Source organism: Sturnira hondurensis, unplaced genomic scaffold, assembly GCF_014824575.4.
Source record: "Sturnira hondurensis isolate 20B ecotype Veracruz unplaced genomic scaffold, ASM1482457v3 Scaffold0009719, whole genome shotgun sequence".
Lineage (NCBI taxonomy): Eukaryota > Metazoa > Chordata > Mammalia > Chiroptera > Phyllostomidae > Sturnira > Sturnira hondurensis.
Window position 1 is genome coordinate 738,951 of NW_028082350.1, and position 22,692 is coordinate 761,642.

At 37.3% G+C, this 22,692-nt stretch overlaps 1 protein-coding gene across 2 annotated transcripts in view; it reads left to right on the forward strand.

The window, feature by feature from the left end:
- Positions 1-18,585, forward strand: part of ATP6V1A (ATPase H+ transporting V1 subunit A) — a 58,123-nt gene extending 39,538 nt beyond the window's left edge. For both annotated transcript variants that reach the window (XM_037057394.1, XM_037057393.1), the window contains 7 exons: positions 4,277-4,399; positions 4,496-4,610; positions 5,214-5,277; positions 8,577-8,780; positions 10,124-10,218; positions 14,233-14,404; positions 16,196-18,585. In XM_037057394.1, the coding sequence (XP_036913289.1) occupies positions 4,277-4,399; positions 4,496-4,610; positions 5,214-5,277; positions 8,577-8,780; positions 10,124-10,218; positions 14,233-14,404; positions 16,196-16,288 (866 nt within the window). In that variant the 3' untranslated portion in view covers positions 16,289-18,585. The remainder of the gene's footprint in view (positions 1-4,276; positions 4,400-4,495; positions 4,611-5,213; positions 5,278-8,576; positions 8,781-10,123; positions 10,219-14,232; positions 14,405-16,195) is intronic.
- Positions 18,586-22,692: the final 4,107 nt, after the last annotated feature.

The window sequence follows — 22,692 nt, forward strand, 5'->3', positions numbered from 1 at the left end:
ACTCATGTATAATGGGCATCCTTATTTTTTCCTCAAAAATTTGGGCAACAAAATGCTCATTATACATGGCAAAATACAGTGTAGTCCCTGAATTTTTATTTCTTTTATAAGTTTGTGTTTTTTCTATTGCCTTTAATTTTTAAGAATTATTTAGCTGAGTGTAAAATTTGGTGATCATGTTTCTTTCCTCGAGACTTCTTATTCTAGGATGGAATGCTGGGGAGAGATCTGAGGCAGGCCTACTCTTTTTCCTTTTATATGTGATTTTTTTTCTTGCCCAAAGAAATTTCTCTTTCATTCGAAAGCTCAAGCTTTATTAGGATATATACAGTATTGATAGTTCTGATAAATTTTTTCCTGAGTGTTTTCTTTTATCTATGAATATATTATTTTTGGAAAATTTTTGAGAATTGTTTCTGAAACTTTTTCTTTTCTATTACAGTTATCTACTTCAAACCAAACATACTGGATCTCCTTTATCTGCTTCTATCTATATTATTTCCTCTCTAATTCTTCTTATTTAGCATTTTGTCCATAAGCTCACAAGAGAGTGCTGTTTATTTTTTGCGTTGCTTCTAATGAAACCTTCATTTTCTTCCACCTTTTTGTTGAATTCTGCTGGTTTGTGAAACATCTTTTTCGATCTTACTGTATGTTCTGAGATTTTGCTTCGCAGTAGGATGCATTAAGATTTTCTGTCAGTTCATTGCAGTCACAGTTTTCATCTGTTCCTTTGTCAGCATTATGTTTTTGCTCTTCTGTTTCCTTCCTATGGTTTTTTGTTTGTTTGTTTGTTTGGGGGTTCTTATACTAATGTTGTTAATGCTGTTACCCATCTTTTTTTTTATAGAATTCTTTTTTTAAAGATTTTATTTATTTTTTTCTTAGAGAGAAGGGAAGGGAGTAGAAAGAGGGGTAGAGAAACATCCATCAGTTGACTCTTACACACGCCAGGACCAGGAACCAGGCCTGCAACCAGGCATGTGTTCTGACTGGGAATCAAACCAGTGGCCTTTCGCTTTGCAGGACAACTCTCAACCAAGCTACAGTGGTCAGAGCCTAGTATTCATCTTTGCAGCAGATGGGAGGAGGTGGTCAACTTTCACTGGCAACTAATACTGCTTTGTGTTAGAGCTGGAGCATTGCTTTCATTTGTCAAGGATCTTTTGAGGAAATTTCTAATTATATTTGTGATTCAATTTTGTGTATTCAGGGAAAGGAATTTTGAATTTTTAGTTTGACACTTGAAAGTTTCTTACTGTGGTATAGTCTATAGTAGCAGGAATTCTTCATGGCAATCTGTGAAGTTTATTGTTGCATGGGATTGTCTAAGTAAGATATTTTTTATTTTTCCTCTCCTGACACACTTTGCAGCTGTAAGGTCACTTATAATTATTTCTTTCTATTCCAACCTGCCTCACACCCACTTACTGGAAAGTAGAAGTGCCTACCTATGTTTTATTTGTCCCCATCTTCCTGCTCTGCTTGATGTCATTATCTGCAGGGGTGTTCAGACTTTCGGCATCTCTGGGCCACACTGGAAGAAGAAGAGTTGTCTTGGGCCATACATTAAATACACTGTGACAAATAACCACAAAAAAAATCTCATAATGTTTTGAGTAAATTTATGATTTTGTGTTGGGCCTTGTTCATAGCCATCCTGTTGTGGCCCGCAGGCCACAGGTTAGAACTGGTGGGTCCAAGGAACTCCTGCCACTACCCCCGAGCCCCGTTAGCAATGTCCCGAACACAGCGTTCCTGGTTTTGCCTCTGGCGAAGTGTCTCGTAGTTTGCAGAAGCTTAATCTGAGATATACAGCCTCAGGTGTCTTTTCCCATTATTTTGTTGTAGAGTTAGATATGTATGACCCCTAGTTTTTGATGATGGAGTTTGTGTTTCTCTATTTCTTGTTTCCTTGATTAGTGGTTACTTTTACGAGAAAAAAAGAGAAAGTAACATTTACCTATTATTTTAAGACAGTAAGTCTATAAATGACTTCATAGTATCCCTTTGTATGGATATACTGTACTCTGTTTAACTGGCATCCTTTTGGTGGAATCTTGGATTATTGGTAGGTTTTTTGTTTTGGGTTTTTTTTGTTGGTTCGTTTGTTTTTTTTGCTATAACAGAGTTCACATTGCTAAAGCATTTTTTTTTTATCTTTATAAGATTTTCTTCAGCCAAATTGATGACAGTGTCGGGCAGCAAGATTTTAAATGGTCTCACTAAAACATTCTTATGCATATTTCTTACACTTTTTCTTGGCATGTTTTGTGGGTACAGTTTTGGTACATTTTTGTAAGGTGAGTTCCTAGGAGCAGAACTGCTAAAAGTACAACTGTTAATGTGGATTTTAGATTCTGAGAGCCCTTCAAAAGAAATAACAAAGGACGAGAGGTCTGTTTCTCCACATCTTCACCAATGCTGGTTTTTCCAGTGCTTTCGTATGAAAGTTACTGAACCCGTAGAAAAGTTGAATGTTACTACAAACACCCATGTACCTAGTACCTAGATTTGACAATTAACATATTACTATTCCTGCTTTATTCGATGCCTACTTAGTCTTTTTTTTTTCTTAACAGTGAGCTATTGTCATTCCTATGTTTCATTTGAAAACTGCCTTCTGTCTGTTTGCCTTTTGGAAAGTTGTCTTTCATACTGATTTGTATGAAATAAGCTCTATGAAATAAGTCTTTTGTCTGTCACAAGTTGTAGATGTTATCCCAGTCTGTTCATCGTTTGAGGTCTGAGTTTTTTTGTTCCCCCTTGTAGGTGCTGATCTTCATTTAGGTCTCTGAACTTCCTTGAGGTTTACTTACACATACCTGTCTATTCTACCAAGTCTTTCTAATATATACACCCAAATATTAGTTAATGTCATCATAGAAATTTAAAAACATAGCCATGCTTGTATAAGGTCTGATTGTATCATCAGATTGAAATATGTAATAATTATTGTGTTTTTAAAGTAATACTTCTTAAAGACTTTGTTCATGGAACCAGTTTTTGAAGCCTCAGAAATCAGTATTTTTTATTCTGAAATAAGTATTACAATAAATAGTTAAGTGCTGAATTTTCCAGCACATATCTTGTTTTACCTAATATAAGCCTCTGTGTCTTTACTGGTAAAATAAAGGAATTAGAGGCATAGATTCTGAGACTCTTATAATGTAGCAACAACTATATATTTCTAATATCTTAAAGTTGCACAGTTCTTTGTACTTTTCTGAGGGCATCTATATGTATCATTTAATCTGTTATATACAGGCAGATAGGGTGAGAGTTTTTTTATTTTAACATATTAAGAAACCACCCTGGAAAGTGAAGTCACTTTGCTAGGATTAATGACAGAACAGGAACTGGAATCCAGGAGTTCCTTCTATATATTAGCTTCTTCTACGTGGTTTGCAGCAGCTGTCCCCAACCTTTTAGGCACCAGGGACCAATTTTATGGAAGACAGTTTTTCCACAGATGTGGGGTTGGGGATATGGGGGGTGGGGAGACAGGAAGCAGAGCTCAGGCAGTAATTTGAGGGTATCCACAGACAAAGGAGGGAGGTTGGGGACCCCTGGTTTACAGGACAGGACCTGATGTGTGTAACAGAATCACTGAATAATTAAGACATCATCCATGTTAATAACGTAAGCTACTTTTGAAAAATACCAAACAAGATAATTAGTTAAGGGTTTTGTGTGTATAAGTGTGTGTGTAATATATGGACAAAAGCCATATGGGAAATTAACTTTAAACTTAATTATATTAATAGGGATAAGAATAGAGAAAACAGACTTTTTCTACTTTTTAAATTGTATATTAAGGTAGACTAGGCTATGGCAACAAATAAACCCAAATATAATTACTCAGTACAATAGATGTCTATTTAAAATGGTCAGGAGACTCTTTACTGTCATCCTGGGCTGGGACCTAGGCTGAAAAGAACGCTTTCATTTCAGCACATGCCTTCCAGTGCTCCTGGGAGCTCTCTCCTTCTCAATAAGCCAGAAGGAAGAAGGAATATGGAAGGTTGTGTGGCTTGCCTGGCAATGGAACACTTTACTTTGACTTATATTCCATTAGCTAGTGATCAGTTACATAGTGATATCTAAATGCAAAGGAGGCTAGGAGATATAATTTCATCTGTGTGCCCAAAAGAACAGATTTTGGTGAAAGAGCATTCTGTCTCATGTACTTATTGCTTTAAAGTTTTCTCAAGCATAAAAAATGTCAGGGTTATACATTATAGTATTATTACTTGTAATTTTCTTCCCAATTCAGGAATTACACTGTCAGAATATTTCCGTGACATGGGTTATAACGTCAGTATGATGGCTGACTCTACCTCTAGATGGGCTGAGGCCCTTAGAGAAATTTCTGGTCGCTTAGCTGAAATGCCTGCAGGTAAGCCTTTGTATTACTTATTATGTAAGCAAAACTGATAGGTTTTGGGGGGCTGCCCTAGAACCTCTCTCTTTAAATTTTTTTTTCATTTTTCAGATAGTGGATATCCTGCATATCTTGGTGCCCGTCTGGCCTCTTTCTATGAACGAGCAGGCAGGGTGAAATGTCTTGGAAATCCTGAAAGAGAAGGGAGTGTCAGCATTGTAGGAGCGTAAGCACCTAAACATTTACTTTTCAAAAGAAAAAAGGGTCATTTATTTTAAAGAGAAAATATGTAGCCACCTCTGAGGGTAGTGATTCTTATCCAGGTTGCACTTCAGAGTCACCCACTAAGCTCTTTAGATCCTCCTAGATGTTCTGGTTCCATAAATGTAACTTGAGTGATTTATTACGTTTAAGGCACAATATCCTAGGAACAATTTAGAAAATTATATACATGTGAAGGTAAGATTATATCATGATAAAAAACAATGTGCAGATTCATGATCACTACATAAAGCCATTCTTTATTCTCAGAGCTTTCTTCCTTTCTGCTTCATGTATTTATTTGACTAGAATAATGAAACTGCTAAATAATAAATACCTGTTTCATTTCTCATATTAGAGGGTATTTAATTGTTACTCTTATTTGTAAATTAGTACTGGCTTGTATTTAAAATTTCTGTATAAGATTTTCTTTCAAAGGTCGTTACTGAAGTTATTTTTATTTAAAAAGCCATTTACAATAAAATTGACTTTCATACACAAGTTATTTTTCATAAGCATTTCTCTTTTTTTAATCTTTCTAATGACGGTTTTATTCTTTTAAATTTAGAGTTTCGCCACCTGGAGGTGATTTTTCTGACCCAGTTACATCTGCTACTCTTGGTATTGTTCAGGTACACCTATTCTAGTGTTGTCAACTTTTGAGCTCCCCCTCCTGCCCCCCACCCCCGTGGGCTGTTCTAATGTTATCCAAATCATCATAAAGTATTTAATTTAGTCACTAAAGAGTAAGCAATGATATATTTTGTTTTAGTAACATTCTTATCATTGAGAGCCTTTAATGCTGTCTCTTCTTTCTTAGCTCTTTACCTAGGACTGATTATAAACAATATCTATAAGTGGGAAGTATATTCAGTGTAGTAAAGTTTTATTGATGTAAATGATACTACCCTTTAATTAGAGTAATCCTAGTTATAAAAATAAATGGGCCAAAAAATATGAAATGGCAAAAACTCAGTTGGTTTTTTTCTCCTCATGGTATGGTGCAAGGCATAGATGATCCCCTCAGAGGGCAGCTCTTTTCCATTGAGTGGTAATTTATGGCTCCTTCCATCGTGTGGCTCTACTGTCTCCTAGCTTAGTAATCATCTGCATCTGGCTGGCACAAAGGGAAACTGGAGAAGGCACATCTACTTTCTGAACCTTTGGCTCGTACCCAGTACTCAACTCATTCTGTTGATGAACCAGATGAAACCAAAGCTGGAAAAATGTAGTTTCTGCTTACGCAGCTGCTTTCCAGCAGCAAGGCTTGCATGCTAGCATATAGCTAGCCAACTTAGCCGTTAAAAGAAGCCTAAATGAAAAGTGTGTACAAATAGGGCAATAGGAAAAAAAGTAGACATATTCATAAGTATATGTATTATTCATGTGGGAAAAGTAAAATATTTACTTATGTTTTTGTCAGTATTGAAGGAAATGGCAGAGGTTAAATTTACAACTCTCAAGGCCTTTGACATTGACTACAAATTTGAGTCTTAAATTGTAGGGAAAGGGGGAGCAAATCCCTATTTTATATAGGGATATATAAAATATATTTAGCCCTGGTTGGTGTGGCTCAGTGGAGTGAATGCCTGCCTACAAATCAAATGGTCGCTGATTCACTTCCCAGTCCGGGCACACGCCTGGGTTGTGAGCCAGGTCTCCAGTAAGGAGTGCTCAAGAGGCAACCACACATTGATGTTTCTCTCCCTCCCTTCCCCTCTCTAAAAATAAATTAATAAAATAATAAAATAAGGACTTCTGCCAAGATGGAGGCATAGGTGGAAACACTATGCCTTCTCCCACAACCAAGTTTGAATACAACAAAGGTTTGGTAAACAAAGATGCAGCCAAAGAACAGAAAATTGAACTATATGGAAGTCCAACAACAACGAACCGTTCAACCGGGACTGGTAAGAGGGCCGGAGCCAGCAGCGGACGGAGCAGGGTCGGGCAGGAAAGATCCCTGGACCCAGGCACACAGGCAGCCGGAGTAGCAGTGGGTGGCAGTGCGGACCCAGTGAGGGTGTGGAGCAGGCTGGCCGAGGTCACACATTCGAGCTCAGATAGGCCAGCAGAGGAGTGAGCAGTGAGACGGACAGCGCAGGCCCCAGCAGGCGAATCCAGTGAGCACACAAAGCGGTGGGCTGACCGTGGTCGCACATTCACGTTCAGTGGGACGGAAGCGTGGCCCCGAGGCAGGAGGCAGCAGACCGGACCACCATTGATTTCCCTTGACCCCACCCCCACATACAGCGTCACAACCCAGCGACCTGAGTAACCGCACCCTGGTGAACACCTAAGGCTCCACCCCTCATACCTAACAGGCACGAACAGTCCAAAATATGGTTCAAGAAGAACTCAAAGCCCCAGAGCCAATAACTCTAAGCGAAAAGGAAATAGCAAACCTCTCAGACGCACAGTTCAAAACACTGGTGATCAGGATGCTCACAGAACTAGTTGATTATAGTCACAAATTAGAGGAACATATGAAGGCTAAACTAATTGAAATGAAGGGAAATGCACAGGAAACCAATAGTGATGGAAAGGAAACTGGGACTCAAATCAATGGAGTGGACCAAAAGGAAGAACGAAACTTCCAACCAGAAAAGAATGAAGAAACAAGAATTCAAAAAAATGAGGAGAGGCTTAGGAACCTCCAGGACATCTTGAAATGTTCCAACATCCGAATTATAGGGGTACCAGAAGGGGAAGAGGAACAGCCACAAGTGGAAAACTTATTTGAACAAATAATAAAGGAGAACTTCCCCAGTCTGGCAAAGGAAATAGACTTCCAGGAAATCCAGGAAAATCAGAGAGTGCCAAAGAAGGTGGACCCAAGAAGGAACACNAATAGAACAACTGTAATGGTATAATCAATAAAATATATTTTAAAAAATTAAAAATTAAAAAAAAGAAATGTCCTGAAACTCATGCCCTTGGGGAGGTCTGAGACAGCGGGCGGAACCACAGAAATGAAGAACACATGGAGGGTTAGCAACAGGGGAGTGGGAGGAGGAGAAGGAGGGAGAAGGTACAGAAAATAGCATAGACAGTAGGTAGAAAATAGATAAGGGGGAGGGCAAGAATAGTAGGGAAAATATAGAATTTAAAGAACTTGAGGCACGTCATAAACTAAATTGGGGGAATGGTGGGGGAGGGATGTGCAGGGTGGAGGGGAATGAAGGGGGGAATAGAACAACTGTAATGGTATAATCAATAAAATATATTTTAAAAAAATAAAATATAAAAGTGAATGTTTGGTCCCAGGAAAGTAACTGTCAGGCATTACTGGATTGGCCCTCCATGATAGGGAAGTGCATTTAATCAGAACATTTAGAGGGAGTTTTTTTGTTTGTTTTTTATTTATATATTTATTTATTTTTAGAGAGAGGGTGGAGGGAAAGAGGGAAAGAAACATGGGTGTGAAAGAGAATCCACCAGTTGCTTCTCTCATGCCCCCAACTGGGGACCTGGCCCATAACCCAGGCATGTGCCCTAACTGGGAATTGAACCAGCAACTGCACATTTAGAGGTGTTTTAATCAAAGTGAAGTTTTTATTTTATCTCAGTAGGCATTTTGTGTTCACCTGTTTCTATTGTACCATCATAATCTTCAAAACAGTCAATCAGGTTTTTTTTTTTTTGCTATCTGATTTGACACACTATTAAGGAAATTCAGATAAATTTTGAATTTGATTTGTAAATACTACCCATCCTGAAATTAAAAAGAATATTATTTTTTAATTGCAAGTTTTATTCCAGTTAGTACTTGTATGCACTAAAAGGGTACATCATTGATCAAAAAATATATAGAATTATGTATTTAGGACAAACAAATATATCTCAGTAATTTTTCTCATTTTTATTTTTTAAGAAAAATAACTGGATTTTTTGTTTTGTTTTGTTTTGTTTTGTTTTGTTTTTAAATCAGGTGTTCTGGGGCTTAGATAAGAAACTAGCTCAACGTAAGCATTTCCCCTCTGTCAACTGGCTAATCAGCTACAGCAAGTATATGCGTGCCTTGGATGAGTACTATGACAAACACTTCACAGAGTTTGTTCCTCTGAGGACCAAAGCTAAAGAGATTCTGCAGGAGGAAGAAGATCTGGCAGAAATTGTACAGCTTGTGGGAAAGGTGAGTTATAAAATCCCACTGGCGTGCTATAAGGACAGGTAGAACCTTGGATATGCCAATTCTGCCTAAACAAAATGAGCATTTATTAGATATTTTTAAAATAATACAACTATAGATTATTCCATTATTCCTTTATCCAGCAGATATTTGAGGAACCTTCATGTATTGAGAAAGGCAAAAGGTGATTATTTTTATTTTCTATTGATGAGTAGCAAGTCACTGTGACACTTAGTCAATTAAAAGTGTTTTATTGCTTGTGGTTTTGGGTTTGAGGGGTTTAGTTGGGTATTCTTGTTTCGGATCCGCATACAGTTGCAGTCATATGATGGCCTAGGCTAGAGTTATTTGAAAACTTCTTCCTTCACATGTCTGGTGCCTGAGCTGGGATGGCTGGAACAGGTAAAGGTTGGCTGGGCATTTTGGTACTTGTGTGGCATGTCCACATGGCACTTCAGTGCTATCAAAGTGAGGATAAAGGAAGAAAGGAAGTGGAAACCACCAACTTCTTAAGCAAGGGCCCCCAAACTAGTATAATATCACTTCTATCTTATTGTTCTGATCAGAGCACCTACAGAGCTTGCCCACATTCAAGGGGAAGAGCTTTTATTTCAAAATGGTCACTTAAAATAAGTAACTAGATAGGGCCTTTGTATTCATTTTAATCATCTGTAGCACTTAACATGGTCCTGGTTTTATTGTACTTGAGAAGTTTACTTTTTTATTTATATTTATTTCTTTAAATAGAATGTACCTGTCTCCAACCAAATTAGAGGAGGTAGAGATAGGATCTATTAAAATACATTTTTTCAGGAACACTAAGGCTAATAAGGATTAAATTCTACCCACCATGACCTTCCTCATTAGAAATTTGTGCTCAGATCACCCTTTGAGGTTACTTTTGGTCACTAAACACGTGTGTGTGTGTGTGTGTGTGTGTGTGCCCTTTTTTGTCACAAAAAGAAAAATACTGTATGATTCCATTTATATGAAGTATCTACAGTAGTGACATTCATAGAAAGAAGAGGCTGGGAGGTGGAGGGAAAAGGGAGTTGTTTAGTGGGTATAGAGTTTCAGATTTACAAGACGAAAAGTTACGAAAATCTGTTCCACAACAATGTGAATATACTGTACATTACTGAACCTCACTTAAAAATGCTTAAGATGATAAATTTTACTTTATTTTTCTTACAGTAAAAAATAACATCAATCAAAAAGTAGTTATGAAATGAATTTATAAATCATAGGTGTATGGTTAGACAGTTTCTGCTTGCTCATTGATTACAACGGTGGTCCCACATTGTGGAATTAAATTTCTAAAATTATGTATTTTTTTTCTCTTCTAGGCTTCTCTAGCAGAAACAGATAAAATCACTCTGGAGGTAGCCAAACTTATCAAAGATGATTTCCTACAACAAAATGGATATACTCCTTATGATAGGTAACCTGTCCTACTTTTTTTCTTTTTTTAATAATGTTTAGTTTTTCAGTTACAGTTGATGCACAATATTATATTAGCTTCAGATGTACAACCAGTGATCAATCATTTATATGACTTACAAAGTGATCACTTTGATAAGTCTAGTACCTATCTGACACCATACATAATTATTACAATATTATTGACTATATTCCCTGTTGATTTACATCCCCATGACTATTCTGTACTAGTAATTTGTATTTCTTAATCCCTTCACCTTTTCTACCCAACTCATTCCCATCTGGCAACCTTTAAAATATTATCTGTATCTGTAAGTCTATATATCTGGTCAGCTTATTTATTTATTCTTGTGGTCAATTTAGTGTTTTGAGTTTCTTCTGAAAATACCCAGAAGTGAAATTGCTGGGTCCTTTGTTGTCTCTTGTTAATTGCCTTTGGGTTTTATTGTGTTTTTGTTTAAGATTTTATTTATTTATTTTTAGAGAGGGGAAGGGAGGGAGGAAAAAAAGGGAGAGAACATCAGTGTGTGGTCGCCTGTCATGTGCCCTTGCTGGGGACCTGGCCTGCAACCCAGGCATGTGCCCTGACTGGGAGTTGAACCAGCGACCCTCTGGTTCACAGGCCAGCACTCAACCCACTGAGCCACACCATCCAGGGCTAGCCTTTGTTTTAAAGTCTGTTTTGTCTGTTACAGCTTTGCTACACCAGCTTTTTTTTTTCTCATTTTCATTTTCATGAAATATTTTTTCCATCTGTTTTCTTTCAGTGTGTGTGTGTCTTTCAATCTGAAGTGAGTCTCTTGTAGACAGCCTATGTAAGGTCTTGTTTTGTTATCCACTCAGCCACTGTATGTCTTTTGATTAGAGCATTTGATCCATTTGCATTTAAAGTATTTGCTAATTGATATGTATTTATTGCCTATTACTGATATTTTGTATCTTTTTTTCTTCTTAAAGAAGACCTTTTAACTTAACATTTCTTGTAATACTGGTTTGGTGGTAATGAACTCCATTAGCTTTTTCTTGTCTGGGAAACTCTTATCTGTTCTTCAATTCTAAATTACAACATTGCTGGGTAGAATAATTTTCATTGTAGGTCCTTGCTTTTTATCACTTTGAATATTTTATGCCAGTCGTTTCTGGCCTGCAAAGTTTCTGTTGAGAACTCAGCTGACAGTCTTACGGGAGTTTTCTTGAGGGTAACTGCTTTTTTCTTATTGCTTTTAAAATTTTCTCTAACTTTAATCTTTGACATTTTAATTATGATGTGTCTTGGTGAGGGCCTCTTTGTACTCATCTTGTTTGGGACTCTATGCTTCCTGGACTTGTATGTTTATATCTTTAGCCAAGTTCAGGGAGTTTTCTGTCATTATTTTTTTAAATAGTTTTTCAATTCCTCATTCCCACTCTTCTTTTGACACCCCCATGATACGAATGTTCGTATGCTTAAAGTTGCCCCAGAGGCTCCTTAAACTATTCTCAATTTTTTGGATTCCTTTTTCTTTTTGGATGTTTTCTGCTTTCTGCTTTCTGCTTTCTGCTTTCCAAATCACTGATCCTTTGCTTCATGTGCGCTATTGATTCCCTGTAATATATTCTTCATTTCATTTAGTGTATTTTTCATTTCTTACTGGCTCGCTCTTATATATTCTATCTCCATTTTTATGTTTTCTGTCTCTTTTTTGAAGTTCTAAGTTCATTGAGCATCCTTATAACCAGTGTTTGAACTCTGCATCTGGTAGATTGCTTGTCTCCGTTTTGTTTCATTTTTTTCCTGAAGTTTAGTTCTGTTCTTTGATATGGGACTTGTTTCATTGTCTCCTCATTTTGGCAGCTTCCCTGTGTTTGTTTCTCTGTGTTAGGTAGAGCTGCTACATCTCCCAGTTTGGTAGAATGACCGTATGTAGTAGGTGTGTCCTGTGGGGCCCGGTGATGCAGCCTTCTCATTCACCCAAGTTGTGCACTTCAAGTGCACCCCCTTTGTGGACAGTGTGCACCCTTCTGTTGTAGTTGAGCCTTGATTACTGTTGGCACATCAGTGGAAGGGATTTACCCCCAGACCTATTGTTCATGAGGAGTAGCTGTGATTACAACTGAGGAGCTACTGCAGGGGCTGACCCCATGGAGCAGGAATCACTTCAGCAAGTCTGGCCCACGATGAGTTTGCCCCTTGAGTGTGTACCTCAAGGAGGTGATTGGCTGGTGCCCCAGTGTACTCTGAAGCAGTTCACTGGGTGTGCTGGCTCTGGGGCCTCCTGGCAGATGCAGGCTAAGGTCATCTGCTGCCCGCCTTGCCTGAGGCCACCTGGCTGGAGCTACAGAGTAGTCTGCAGATGGCTGCTGCATGTGCTGGGATTGGAGATGCCTGGGAGAGCCCAAGCTAGGAATCGAGCCAGCTGCTACTAATGCCAGGCCTGGGACCACTTACCAGTATGGGTAGGCTGAGGCTAGGGGCTGCTTATTTGGGGGTTGTGAACCTTTGAGAGATCTTGCTAAGATTGCAACGTGAGCAAAGGCCATTTTTTTATGGAAGAGCCCCTGGAAGTGACTGAGTAGGCTGGCAAGTTGGGTGGGGTAAGGTCTTAGGGAATCACCAAGTCAGGTGAGCACATGACCCAGGTAGATGGAGACTCAGTTTTAGCACCCACCTGCTGGCTCTTTGGGGAAAGGACTCGGCAGAGGCTCAGTGGCCATTGCCAGCACTTCTGTGTGCCAGCCCTCACCCTGACTCCAGACAAGTCAGTTCCTTCTGCTATGTCCCAGGCACCTTTCAAGCCACACCCTAGTGCTGGAGCTCAGAGCAAGTGAATCTGAATAAGTCTGTGTGTGGGCTCTTTAAGAGGAATGTCTCGGATTCCAGGAAACCTCTATCTCATTTTCAGCCAGAATCCCTGCTCATTTCCATAGCCAGTAGTTATGGGGACTTCCCTTTTCAGCCTTGGAACCCTTGCCTGGGGGCCCTGGTGTGGAACTGGGACCCCTTGCTCCTCTGGGAGGCCCTCCACAGCAGAGAATTCCCTCTAATTTTTATCGCACACAACGTGGGTGTATATGTTCCTCCTACCCATTTCTACAGGGCTCCTTTAGATCCTTAGTTGTAGGACTTCCATTCAGCTAGATTCCAAGCAGTTCTGAATAATGGTTGTTCTGTAGTTTAGTTGTAACTGTAATGTAGTCATGGCAGGATTAAGTATCACATTTACCTACTCCACCATCTTGACTGGAAAAACTGCTAACCTTTTGTACTTGAGAATTTTCTGTCAAGTTTGAAGATGGAACCACCTACATTTTATTTTTATAGCAGACATGTCACAATCCAGTATGTCCTCTTGTCTTGATTTTGCTGTATTTTTCCAGCTATGACAAATAAGGGAAAAAAAGTCATCCAACCATCTTTAATTAGATTAGATTGTGGCTTAGTGTGCAGGACCTGGTGGGGAATCAGTTCCTTTAGGAACTTTCCACTACATCTCAGCACTGCCCTTGCCTCCTTTACTCTTTTCCTAAATAACGTTTTACTTTCCTGCCTTTTTTCACACAAGTCTGTTGTTTAGATATATGTAGGTGCAAATGAACTCAGTGTAGCAAAAGGGCTTCCTATTACTTTTAGGAAATTGCTGTTCCCTGTTCTCTTACTCATTATATCATAAGGGAGTCTTTACAACTCGGTTATCCATATTTGACTATTTGGGTTACTCGTTTAACGTCATGTACAACAGTACATCCTCAGAGATATTATAACAGTACTGTTTCATTGTTCCTGAAAAATAAACATCACCCTTAATATGAAAAAAGAATATATTTCTCCATCTACCATCCATTCCATATTCTTAGACATCTTACTCCCAAAACTCGTCTTTTCTACTATCATTTTTTGATTCCTTATATATCATCCAAAAAATATACGTAGTCTTCATATTTAAATAGAAGATAATGTTCTCATAAAGTTTTGTATAAAGTATGAACCTGCTTTGGATTTTGTTTTTGTTCATTATTTTGGCTTTTTTAACCCTAGGTTCTGCCCATTCTACAAGACAGTAGGGATGCTGTCCAACATGATTGCGTTTTATGATATGGCTCGTAGAGCCGTAGAAACCACTGCCCAGAGTGACAATAAAATCACATGGTCCATTATCCGTGAGCACATGGGGGAGATCCTCTATAAACTTTCCTCCATGAAATTTAAGGTATGGTAATCTCCGCTGTAACTTACTTTAGTGGGAAATATTTCTTTTTCATTTTTTATCTACTTGAGTCGTGAGCCTGGAATATGAAACATACATTTATCATTTTCACACATGCTCAGATTATGTAAAACCAGAACAGATCTCAAAGTTATGTTCCAATAGGAATTCTAGTGATAAAAGATACAATATGTCATGTCTAAAATAAATGCTGATGTTGTCCTTTTTGTCTTAAATGCTAGGCAGTTTACTGCTAAAGGCATTGCTGAACAGCAGTTACCTTACCTCAGCTGCCTATTAACATCCAAACCCTGTGCTCATTTGAAATGACTTCTGCTGTTTACTTCTTTTACGTGTATTATTACATAATATTTTTAACTTTTAAGAGCACTGTCATTCTTTGAAAGTCCACTGACATAAACAGATAATTAAATGAAATTATCAGTAGAAACTCAAATGTGTAAGTTTGTCTTTAAATATTTTATCAGTTGAATTATATTTATTTGTTAGTTGTAATATCCAAGTATATGTACTAATTACCTATTGAGAAATTGAGAATGATTATGTATATGTGTGTTGTATATATATCACTCTATCACTATATATATAGTTGGCTGCACTATAGGTTGAAAGTAAACCTGTACAATAGATAATCCCTGTATCAAGAACTTTACAATAATCATACCCTTGAGTCCTGTCATTCTACTTCAAAGCATACAGCCCAAGGCAATAATAATCAGATTTTCATATGGAGATATAGATATAGATTCAGGTATATAGATATATACAGCTAGATAGATATGGTTGTTTATTACACTTCTTAAATGTCATCCAAGAGTGAACAGTACAGCATGGCATGTCCGTATGACAAGAGTATTATGAAGGCATTAACATCTTTCTTTCAAAGTATTCAAAGACGTGGGGAAATGCTTAGGGTATAATGAGGGGGAAAGTCAGGTTGCAAAAAATTCTGTATGTAATTGATTGAGATTTTATTTTCAAGAATTGAATATTTATAGGAACAGGATAAAATATATGTAATGTAATAACAGTGGTGTGGTGTTGTGATTAAAGATGATAACTGTTTTCTATTTACATGCACATGGTAAAAATTAACATCACAGTTGCTTTTTAATGTCATTAAATTTTTTCTGTAGCATTATTTTTGTTACTGGAGAGTAATATTTTCTTATTCTTAGGCAGTTAAAAATCTGGTTGGTGGTATGGACAATTTTGTTCTTGTAGTTAGTTTTATGAATTTTCCTAGTATATATTCCAAGAAGTGGAATGATTGTGAGCTTTAATATTTTAAAGTCTCTTTTATACATGTTACTCATTTAAATTGCTTTCCATAAGGATTTAAATGTAGTGCATTTTAAGATTATTTTAGAAATTTTTCTTCCCTGTATCAGTGTGATACTGTCCGACGTGGAATAGTAAATTCTAATCATTCTACTGCATACTCATGTACATGCAGTGACATGCATCTAATATGTGATGCTGTAGTTTCCCAGTATTTTGCATATTGTTGAGCATAAATCCATTGGTCAGGCAAAATACGGTAGTGAAATTTTTTTGTCTTTTTGTTTGGCTGGGGTATTATTCCATTTACCCCATTTCTACCTTAAAAGGAAAAAAGGGAAATAAGGATAATTTTCACTCTTGGCCTGTTGCTTACCAGTGTACCTCAGTTAACCTACTACTCAAAATAGATTAAATATAAGTAACTTACTTTACATGTTCTGAAAATTATTTTCCAAAGGTACATTGAATTCTGTAATGTTTTTTCTTCAGGATCCAGTGAAAGATGGTGAGGCAAAGGTCAAGGCCGACTATGCACAACTTCTTGAAGATATGCAGAATGCATTCCGTAGCCTTGAAGATTAGAACTGTGATTTCTTTCCTTTTCCTCAGCAGACTCTCATGTATTTTCCTAAATTTCCCATCTCAAACCCTTTGCTTCTTTATTGTGTGGCTTTGAGACTAGTGCCTATGTGTGTTATCATTCGTTTCCCTGTTTATTTGGTAGGTCTTGTATAAAATGAGCATTCCTTTGTTCCGGTGTTTAAAGGACCTCCTAATCTGTTCTCTGAAGTGGTAAATGCAGTAAATGTGATACACACTAACTACACTGCTGGAAATTTGTATGTAGGGTGACACCCCTCCTTGTCCTAGGTTTGCCCTTTCTTAGTCTCCATTAAATTTTGAACAGGACTACTGCATGTGCTCTCTTTGCAGTGGATTTGGGGTGAAAGGCCAGATTTCTAAACATTTTGACAGGTACTTTGAAAAATGACTTGATATCTATCTACATGGAAAGATTATTTGCAGCTTCGCATTTTGCTAAGTATCTGCTTTGCTCCAGGAAATAATTTGCTTTTAAAAAAACATGAATGAATGATCGTTCCAATTAAGCACTGCTTCTCCAGTATAAATAAGGAATATTTATGGGAAACTGTTGGCAACTATACTGTTTTTAAAACTGTGGGGCTTAGTACAATATACGAATCAGTACCCTAAAACAGTGGAAAAGGAGCCACGGGCCATATTTAGATTAATGTCATTTTGTTTACCTTACTTTGTTTCACTAGGAAAAATTCAGTATCAAGGACCATTCTGCATTACTAGGAAATTCTTTTTAGAATTACATTTAGAACAAACACTAAGAGCTTGAGCCCCATTGTACTCTTTCTTTTTCTCAAACATCTTAGAAGCCTAAGCATCTAAGCATCATGTGGCAGTGCAGTGAGCTATAAAATGTCACAAAGAAGCTATTTAGTAGTAGTTAAAGGCTGTTTGCACATTTAAGGACCAGCTGGGCTATAGGGATTCTTGGGACCAGAGTGGCATTATGCTTTTACAAGGTAATGATGTGTCACATGTTTGTATATTTGTTTGCTTACTGAATTTTGAACAACCAGTTTACCAGTTATAGAAAATAATACTTTCGTTCATGTGGGTTTTGATTCATTGGCTCAAAAAAGTTCTCAGAATACTGTAGCCATAACAGCATAATGGTTTCCATTCAGTTTAATAGGGATGAAATTAATCTTGGTATCTGCTGATAGCAGCATCTGGGTCATGTGAAAAAAAGATAATTTCATCCTGTCTTTTAAGTTTATGTTTTAAACTGATAGTGTCTGGTTTGGTATTTGTACAGTAAGGCACACCACAGAACAGCTGTAAGAGTGACAGTTTCCCATTAATCTCTTTCTGACCAGTTAAGTGCCAGCTCCGTTGTGTCCTCTTTGGGAAGAGGAGGAAAGGGCATGCAAGCACGCCAGGGATCTCCAATACCCAAGTGTAACAGCATAAATAGAGTACTTATGTTATGCCTTAATATGTTACTTAAATTTTTAGGGAATGTACTTCTTTTGGTTTGTTAAGGAAAGATGAGGTCAATATTCACCTATAGTTTGTTTAAATCCTTGCAAATTGCATGTTCGTGCAGTGGCCTGCTCCTCAGGAGAGGTATTCTTCCATACTTTTTGTAAACTTTCAGAATACTGGAAGATACAAATTTTGCAATGATTTGTAGATGTGGACTTACTGATGCTGCTTAATCAGTATGCTTCCAGTGTGGCCTCCTACCCAGAGCCCCTGAGCCCAGTGGATATTAAAAGAATTTCAAAAACCTGCTATTTCTACCTTAAACTTACCAGCAAACTAGGATTGTGATGGTAATGAATGATATAATGAAGAAAGTTTGAATAGTTTGGTTTTTTCTTTTTGTAGTTCTGAATTTGCGGTGTACATTTTTACTCCGTTTTTGGAATATTGATGTATGGATGTGAAAATACTAGAGAAACTATGCTCAAATGTATATTTTAAGGCCCCTTCACCTATACGTTGTAGAATTTCAGATTGGTTACTGGTCATATTTCTTTAGTAAGAATGTGTTAAAATTGCAAGTCTTTTTAAACTGATGCAGTTCTGTATTTATTGTGCTGCACCTGGTCCTAAGTGAAGCCAGTTAAACAAGTTTCATATGTATTTTTCCAGTGTTAAGTCTCACAGATTGTACCTTTGGAAATTTCTTTCCATCCTAAAAAAATGAATAGAAGAGATCATATGTATGTGTGTGTGTAGCCTTCCCATCCTGGAAATTTCACTCTCTTTATGTGAAAAGTTGTGTATAATTGTTAAAATCTATGAAAGAATAAACTGGATTTAAATTAACATTATTTTATTTGTCTCTGTGTATGTATGTGTCATGATCCCCTAGAAAACACACCACCTTGTTGTATTTTGACTTGATGTTTTCAGTATGATTTTCAAATTTTTATTTCTCACTTTCTTTACAAATTGTTACTTGAGACCATGAAATTGAATTGGGGCCCTCACTATACACTGCACAAAGTTCTATAATCATGTACATTGTGATTTGGAAATACAGTATAGTACACAGCATCCCATGCCATTCTGAATATTGTTTTAAATTGAAGTAAATGGTTTGTAAAAACACACTTATAAAATAAAGGATATCAGTGGTACTCATTTCTGATTTTGGTAAATGAATGAAGGCCTTGTAATTAATTTTGTAAGCCAACATATTTAAGATCAATGTAGCAACATGTTACTTGGGGCATTTTTTTTTTCTTAAATGTATTTGTTAACGATTTTCAAGGAAGTAAAGCAGCAGAGTGGAATGAACAACTCTATTACTCTTGAAGGCCAAGTTTATGTAGAGAAATATTTAAAAATTCATGGGAAAGCTTATTATAGAATGTTTGGGTCATTTTTAGTCCATTTGGTAATATCCTAATATCTTCTTAGTTTTAAGGTTTTGCTGCAACATAAGCACAAAGAAGGGAACCAACTTCCCCAAGTGTAGTGCCGTAAAATGCTGCTGAAGATGTTCTAAGGACCACTTGGTCTTTTCATTCCTCCAGGTGCTGACTCCAGGTGAGACAGTAAGCACCGTATTTGCTGCGTATAATGTGCACCCATGCTTTTGGCCCAAACTTTCAGGAAAAATATATTTTAATGTGTTAATTCAATTACTTATTTATTTATATTTAGATACCTGTTTTTTGTATTATAAAGGAATTTTGGCAATTATTTTTAACATTGATACAAGAAATTTTATGTAACATAATTACAAAACATAACAGATACAAGTTATTTCAGGTACTACCCATGTACAATACACATCCTTATTTTTCCCTCAAAAATTTGGACAAAATTGTGCACATGATACACAACAAAATACACTATTTGAAGACAGGCAGTTTATTTGGGAGGTGATCATTAGAAACACTAGTAGAGTAGTAAAAAATTGAGACGGAATTGAAAGAAGCCAATAAAAGTTGATTATTGTGCAAGTCAGTAGTTTGGACTACTGAGTACAGTCCTGCCATGGAGTTCTAGGAGCTAGTGAAGTATATGCCCTCAGTTATCCTACCTCAGGTGCAAGGGAGCTGGAGTACAGTCATCCCATGCTATATCACGGTTCACTTATTGCAGCTTCACTGTATCGTAACGGAAGTAAACCCACAGGTAAACCCGCGTAGAGTGTAGAAAGTGTTTAAGAGCATATGAAGTAATTTTATAAGAGTGTGGGAAAGGTTTATAGGAGTGTGGGCTTTATAAAGCCTTAAAACATGTATAAATAAAATAAAACACTGTTACTTCGTGGATTTTCACCTATTATGGGGGGTCTCTGGAACATATAACTCCTGCAGTAGGTGAGGGATCACTGTACTTTGATCAGTCATTGACGGGCCAGCACCTGTCAATCATCCATGGAAGGCTGTTCCCACAAAGACACAGAGTCAAGGCCCAGCACAGGCATATAAGAAGATCAGGCACTGGTGACCATGGAAAATGCTCTACAACTGGGTGCAAACTGGTATGCACCGAAATGGTAGTAACAGCCAAGGAGATTTATGTGGGGCACTACTAGCAACCGCTTCCGGCTCCTTAACAAGTAAGGGCGGGGCCGGCGGGCGGGAGGGGGAGGATGACATCACTCAATCAGTAACTAAAAGCCATTATTCTGCAAAATAAGGAAGCACCATATAAAAAGAACTGGACACTTTGAAAAGACTTTATTTTAAAGATTTTATTTTTAGAGAGAGGGGAAAGGAGGGAGGAAAAAAATCAATGTGAAAGAGAAACATGGATTGGGTGCCTATCCCAGGCCCACAACCAGAGACCCAGCCCACAACCCAGGCATGTGCCCTGACTGGGAACTGAACCAGCAAACTGGTCTACAAGCAGTGCTCAATCCACTGAGCCAAACCAACCAAGGCTGACAAGACTTTTTTTTAATAGAATCTCTTTAAAGAGATTTTTTTAAAGAGCAAAGAGTACACATACCAACTACAGTTCTAAATAGGCAGATGTAGGGTTTAATGATCCTGAAAGTAAAGCACTTTCTTAGATTAATGGGATTTTGATCATTTATTCCAACCTGTCTCCTAAATACAGAACAGGAAGGTGAAGTCAGGAGAGATTTACCTAGGGTCACAGCTACCTAATAGCAGAATGCAGGCCTTCTGATTTCTAGTCTCTGCACTAAATCTCTTCCTTGTATGTGGTTATCATTCAGAGCCAAGAAGTTGGGTTGAATAAATGTGAGATAGGTAAAGTAACCAGAAGAGAAGTGAGAAAAAACCTGCTAGACAAGATCATTGTGGGCAGTATGTTGATGACTCACTTATTGTAAGATGAAAAGTGTGACTGAGAAACAGTCTGAACCAGAGTTTAGGAAGCTGAGTCTAGAATAAATAGCCATTTTTTAATCAAAATTACATAGAAGTGGGGAGGAACAAGAATATAAGCAGTAATAAATAGGCTACAAAAGGACTTATGTCCAGAATATATAAAGCACTGTAAGTAAGACAGCTCTTTATAGCTGAATGGGTGAAGACTTGAACAGGTACCCAACAAAATGACCAATTAACATATGAAAAAGTGGCTCAACTTCTAGTTATCAAGGAAGTACAAATTCAAATTACAATGTGATACCATTTCATACACATTAGAAGGACTATAGTGGAAAGGACAGATAATACCAAGTGTTGGTGAGGATGTGGAACAACCAGAACCGTCATACATCTTTGATCAGAGCGTTAATTTGCATAACCACTTTGGAGAACTATACCGGTGGTATAGACAAAGCTGAATTAGGAATACCTAGGGATGTAGAAATCCCATTCCTAAGTCTATACACATTAGGAATAAATAGATACATATTCATCAACATGAACCAGAATGTTCATAGCAGCACTACTTGTAATACCACAAGCTGGGAACTACCTAATGGTAGTGGATGAGTAAATTATATAAAATACTGTACAGAAATGAGAGTTAATGTAACAACATGTTTAAATCTCACAAACTTAATGTTTAGTAAGAGCAGCCATACATACTCTATGATTCCATTTACGTAGAATTCAAAACCGTAAAACTAATACATGGTGTTTGGAGCCAGGACGCTCGTTACACACGGTGGGGAATGCAGTGTTAACCATAGGACAGTGGCACGCCGGGTGCTGATAATGCTCCGATTCTTAGCGTGGGTCCTGCTTACGTGGGTGTGTGCATTTGGGAAACTCATACAATTGAAGCATTTTTCTGTATGTACGTCAAATCATTACAAAAAAAGGATTACACCTGAGGGATTTCTGTTTATTTCAAGTGGTTTTGCACTAAGAATTATACATATATCATGGTTTTAAAATGCTTTCAAATTTTACTAAGTAAAATCAAGTTTTTATTTTATTATTTAATGTACTTTTCTAGCAGGGGTGATAGATTTTAATTATTTTTTCTTTTTTTTTACACTAGCTTAAAAGTTCCTTGCTATTTTTTACTTAATTTTTTTTCAATTACAGTTTAATTCAATATTATTTTATATAGTTTCAGGTATAAGCATTGTGGTTAGATAGTCATGTACTTTACATAGTATCTCCCCAATATTTTCAGTACCAGGCTCCATACACAGTTATTACAATATTATCAACTATCTTTCCTATACTGTACTTTACATCCCCGTGACTGTTTCGTAACTGCCGATCTGTACTTCTCAATCCCTTCACCTTTTTCATCCAGTGCCCCCACCCCACTCACCTCTGCCAACCGTCAGTCTCTTCTCCGAGTCTGTTTCTGTTTTGCTTATTCCTTTATATTCTTTAGATTCCACAGATAAGTGAAGTCATATGGTATTTATCTTTGACTTATTTCATTTAACATAATACCCTCTAGGCACATCTATACTGTCACAAATGGTAAGGTTTCATTATTTTTCATGGCCCAGCAATATTTAGTTGTACATACGTACCACA